The sequence below is a fragment of the Siphateles boraxobius genome, unplaced genomic scaffold (genome assembly GCF_051911475.1).
Source record: "Siphateles boraxobius isolate OS27281-9 unplaced genomic scaffold, OSU_SipBor_1 3, whole genome shotgun sequence".
Classification (NCBI taxonomy): Eukaryota; Metazoa; Chordata; class Actinopteri; order Cypriniformes; family Leuciscidae; genus Siphateles; species Siphateles boraxobius.
The window spans coordinates 17217474-17222449 of NW_027508919.1; the positions used below are offsets into that span (position 1 = coordinate 17217474).

A 4976-nucleotide genomic window follows, 5' to 3' on the forward strand; every position below is an offset into this window, starting at 1 on the left:
TTTATAAACAGTAGCAAAAGGATGGAAAGATACTATCAGGCTCACGGGCTGTAATGATTGTTGAGATGATATTAGGTATGAACCCAGGTGCGGGAGCTTTACTCAAACAGTGCAGGACAACTGGGCAAACAGGATACACTCTTTTGAACAGTTCATAAGTTTAACATAGGCATGTCTAGGAGATTCTCAAAAGTCAACTCAGCATTCATCCATAACAGCTATCAAGGTAATGGGGTTACCCTAACTCAGGACAGGAAAGTATTTACTGGTAAGCATCAAATTTCTTCAGAAGCAGGGATCACAAAAATCTCAACTCAAACAGAAATGCATACTCAGTATATATAAAATCAGTCTCTTTTCCCACAACTGAAATGGAGAACTGAACAGAACTATGTGTAGCATAGAAACGTGAAAACACGCAGGCCTATCTGAACTCCAATTTGAGACACAACTAACATCCAGGAAAACACAAGACGAATAGTCCTACCATTAGTGCACAGAGAGTATTTACAACATTCAAGCAAGACAAAGACTGATTGCCACTGTAGTATTTTTTAAAGGACATCAAATGCTCCACTAACAGGTGTGGCTCTTTTCAGTACGACTTTTACATATTTACGTCCAGTAGGTGGCGGCAAAGGACTGTTATGAGTGAGTAAGTCAGTCAGCAGACTATTCAACTATTTCAGTGAAAAAGGCTGCTTTATTCAGGCACAAACAATGCTATGGCTATAAATGTCAATCATTGCTATTTCAAGAGTGAATCTCGCATAAATCCAAATTTGATTCCCAAAACTTTGCAGCGTGCACGTGACCATTGGTCCTAGCAGCATGAAAAACAAGTTGTATACAAATTCTGAATGGATATTAGAAAGCATAGAAAGCGCACAACGAGCTCCCTTTATAATTACTAAAAAGCTGTTACTCATCTTCATCGAGATCTCTAGCATTCCCGTATACAACCAGTCTATTAATAATGAAAACTTAGTAACTTAAGCCTAATTGTTTCCAATTTATGCAAGTTTAATTATGCAAATTATGCAAAAATTAGCTACTCCAAATCCTGTCAACGATGTCATGTCGATGTTGGGCGGGGGCGTTTACATTTTAAAGATACGTGGCTAGTTTATAGCCTATAAACAAACTTAAAATAAATTATTGTAAATAATTAATTCACGAAATTTACCGTATCCATTGCATGCATTTAATCAGATTTTTCATTATTATTTTTACTAAAATAAAAATATCTGAGGACTCCCCTAAGTCTATTTTTTTATTTCTTATGGGGGGTCCAGAATTCAATTCGAGCCCTGGGTAGATGATGTACACGGAAACCTTTATTTTACTGTCTATGACTGAAACATGTGCTGGGTGTTCAGGACATTTCATACACGTCAGGTCGAGGCAAATTGCCATATTATCAGGTTTCCATTATGACACGCTGCGGCTTCAATGAGCTGTCAATCTGTCTGTCTGTCTGCATTTAGGCTACTTATTAGTAGTAATACTAATACCTATACTAATAAATGTTTTGGTTTATTGTGTTAATTATGATAAATTATCACGACACGGTGGCAGTTTTTTAAAATAAACTGCGTAGTGCTTTGTGTGTGTGTGTGTGTGTGTGTGTGTGTGTGTCCGTCCAAGTGGAACTGTTGTAGAGTGCCGTTTACTTCCGAGGGACCGTTTCAGCTGAAACACAGACCCATCATGTACGCTGAATGTTGTTAGCCTGTAGCAGCAGTAACTTTAGTTCATTGTCGAAACGATATTCTGAATGGAATGAAAGGTCGGTATCAAATAATATAAATGTTTTTTATAGATGAGTATTTTATTATTTCTAACCGATATCTTTAGTGTTACTGGAACATTCAAAATAATGTGCCAGAGTTGGCGGTGTCCTATTATTCACTAACTTTACTAGTTTCAGAAGCTTCCTATTTGTTGCAACTTTTATAAATGTCCTTTTTAATGTCTCTCTCAACTAGCCATTTTTCTGTTTTTGTGATCAGATTCGAGCAAACAAGAATAGAGTGGCTTTACAGGTAGAAAACAGGTTGAGCAGGTAGTGTCTCACGCAGCGGATGATTTGAAGCTTAAAACATGGCTAGGTTCATGAGTAGACTGTGGTGTAAGGTGGAGTCAACCGGTCACTATGTGCCTATCGTTCTGAACGCTGTTCTGGTGTTCTCCATCACTGCCGAGGTCAGCTATCTGGTGCTGGTAGAGGCTCCTCTTGAGTCAGCAATGAAGACAGAGTGGTGCACCATATGGAAGGCCATGCATCTCTTCGCTCAGTACTTCATGCTGGGAAATATTACCTGGAATGCTTCGTTGTTTGTGAAAACTAACCCAAGTATCCGCGGAGTGTTTCTTGGAGGGGATGCGTTGGGTCATGGGTGGAGGTAATTGGTTTGTTTTGATTGTGCATTATTTATTTATCATTATGCTCTTGAATCCCTGTTTGAGCTTTTGTGATATTCACCAATTCACTCAAAAGTCAGTAAACAAGTATGATGTGACATTTTCCTCTTCTATGGCAGGTATTGCTACAACTGTGAGACACACACTCCTCCACGATGCTCGCACTGCTACGATTGCAATGTGTGTGTGCTGCGCCGTGATCACCACTGTGTGTTTTTTGGCCAGTGTGTCGGTTTCCACAATTACCGGTATTTCCTGACCTGTTTGCTCTTCATGTGGGCAGGGCTGCTCTATGCAGTAGTCATGAATGCTGAGGTTTTCATTGTCATCCTAAAGGAGGGTGTCACTTTTCACAGTGTCATGCTTTTGCTCGTGCCCTGGATAATGCTCGTCTCGGGTGAGTATGGGATTACTAATGAGTGTCTGCTACTGCTATGAGAAATCCATAATGTCAGTAGAAATCAGTGGTTCTACAATCTACTTATGGCTTAGGCTTATGATGCTTTTGGCAAATGCTGCCCAAAGTTTGGGGTCTGTAAGATTTTTCCTTTTTATAATGAAATTAATACTATTATTCAGCAATCATGTGATAAGTTGAAATAGACAGTATAAAGACATTTATAAAGTTACACATTCATTTCTGTTCTTTCTATTCATCAAAGAATCCTGATAGTGTGTCATAGTTTCCACAAACAAATATTAAGCAGCACAACTGTTTTCAACATTGATAATAAAAAATGAAGCACCAGAATCAGCATATTAGAATGATTGCTGCATGATCATATATCAGTGAAGACTGGAGTAATAATACTGAAAATTCAGCTTTGCTTTCACAGAAATTAAAATATATTAAATGGAGAACTATTAACTGATTTAAACTATTACTGATTTAATAAGAAATAAATGCAGCCTTGGTTAGCATAAAAGACTTAAAAGCGTAAACTAAAAACTGTATAAAATACTTTTGAACGTTAGCATAGGTACAGCAAAAGCTCTATTTACTTCTAAGGTCCATGAAAGCTATGGAAAATGGTAGTGCAAATTATTAGTTTTGCGCAAAAATAAAATGATACATAAATGTGTTATATGACACCTTTTAAATTGTCAGAAAATGCCATAAACATCTGTTTTTCTCCAATCACAGGACAGGTGACGGCTCGAGCATTTGCTTTTGCATTCATTGCTGACACTTGTGTAGTGGGCTTCCTACTGGTTGCTGCCTTCCTCTTCTTTCACGTGGTTCTGATGCTGAGGGGACAGACCACACGTGAGTGGTACTCCACCCGGCAGCCTTACAGCCTGGGAGTGCTGGATAATGTCAGGGAATGCCTGGGCAAGTACTGGTACATCTGCTGGCTCTGTCCATTGATACCTTCCCCACTGCCAGGAGACGGCATAAACTTCAAGGTGACTGGTTCACTTGAGCCCAAGAAGTAGGGTTGAGTAGGTTGTTGTTGAGCCTGCTGCAGCAGTTGCATGCTGTTCTCACACCAAACAATTAGCAGCTCTTTTTTTATCTGAAGAACCAGCCAGAAATCCGGATTTCTAATTTCACTTTAAAATTGTTTTTCTTCATTGCACCAGTGTTATTGGTTTTAATTGGTGTCAATTTGGTGGATGTCAATTATGTAATTTAAAATATTTTATAATGCATTTTGGTTTTGGTTCTATTGTGCAATCTTTGCTTTTGTAAAGCAAACTTTTTTTTTTAAAGGGAAATATTTGAATATCTAATTGGTATGCTCTTTTATTTTATTTGCTCTGTTTTACTGTCATCGACGTGCCAAATAATCTATTCAAACGAATGTGAATATGCTGTATGCCAAGCTGTCTTTCTTTTTCTTTTTTTTTCTGAATTATACAACAATGTTAATTTGTTTGTATGGCACTGAATATTGTTTACCTTTATTTTAATGTTTATGTCTATTTTTTTGTTTTATCTTTCCATAGGCTTGTTATCTTTCCTTTAAAATTAAATACCATTTGGTTTTATTTTTTTGCAATGGAGATATTCATAATTATTGTCCAAGGCATCCCTGCTTCAAAACTGTACCAACATTATTGTTAGAAAACAAATATTTTACTGACATATATCCTATAATTTAATCAACTTCAAACCATTATTTCATCCCAGACTTGCAAGCCTCTGCTGGATTAAATGGTGCCAAATTTAGCCTCAACTCAGCTACTACTTACAATGCATATAAGGTTGTTTTTTTTATGTCAGTTTAATATGTATTTAATGTTGATTGAATATAAGGCAGAAAATTGCCAAACCACTCCAATCAGAGATAGTTATCTTACTAAATGTAGTTCGACCACCTGTAGTTAAAAAAGCGGAAAAAAATAGCCTACTTGATTTTTAAAAGTTTCTGGGCCTATTTTTTACCATATTCGTGAAAAGTAACCCCGATACTTTGTGAGGACAGTATATCTAGTCTCAAAACACTCAAGAGAGCAGAATATTTGCTGGACAACGGTGTTGTTCTTCATGTGAACCCTGCATGAGGGCGCAGTTAGTTGTTGTGAGTCTGGGAAACACCCTCGGTGAC

General features: G+C 37.5%; 1 protein-coding gene across 1 annotated transcript; it reads left to right on the forward strand.

Annotated features, from left to right (window-relative positions):
- The first annotated feature begins 1667 nt into the window (after positions 1 to 1667).
- zdhhc24 (zDHHC palmitoyltransferase 24) lies at positions 1668 to 4427 on the forward strand. The gene is made up of 4 exons (XM_077248043.1): positions 1668 to 1789; positions 2013 to 2405; positions 2544 to 2821; positions 3569 to 4427. The coding sequence occupies exons 2-4, from the start codon at positions 2104 to 2106 to the stop codon at positions 3859 to 3861; spliced, it is 873 nt and encodes a 290-aa protein (XP_077104158.1). The 5' UTR covers positions 1668 to 1789; positions 2013 to 2103; the 3' UTR covers positions 3862 to 4427.
- Positions 4428 to 4976: the final 549 nt, after the last annotated feature.

Excerpts from the sequence above, each read along its gene's own strand:
- zdhhc24 (XM_077248043.1), top strand. The coding sequence starts at position 2,104 with ATGGCTAGGTTCATGAGTAGACTGTGGTGTAAGGTGGAGTCAACCGGT. Across the intron at positions 2,406-2,543 it reads GCGTTGGGTCATGGGTGGAG|GTATTGCTACAACTGTGAGA; the intron begins GTAATTGGTTTG and ends CTTCTATGGCAG. Across the intron at positions 2,822-3,568 it reads CTGGATAATGCTCGTCTCGG|GACAGGTGACGGCTCGAGCA; the intron begins GTGAGTATGGGA and ends CTCCAATCACAG.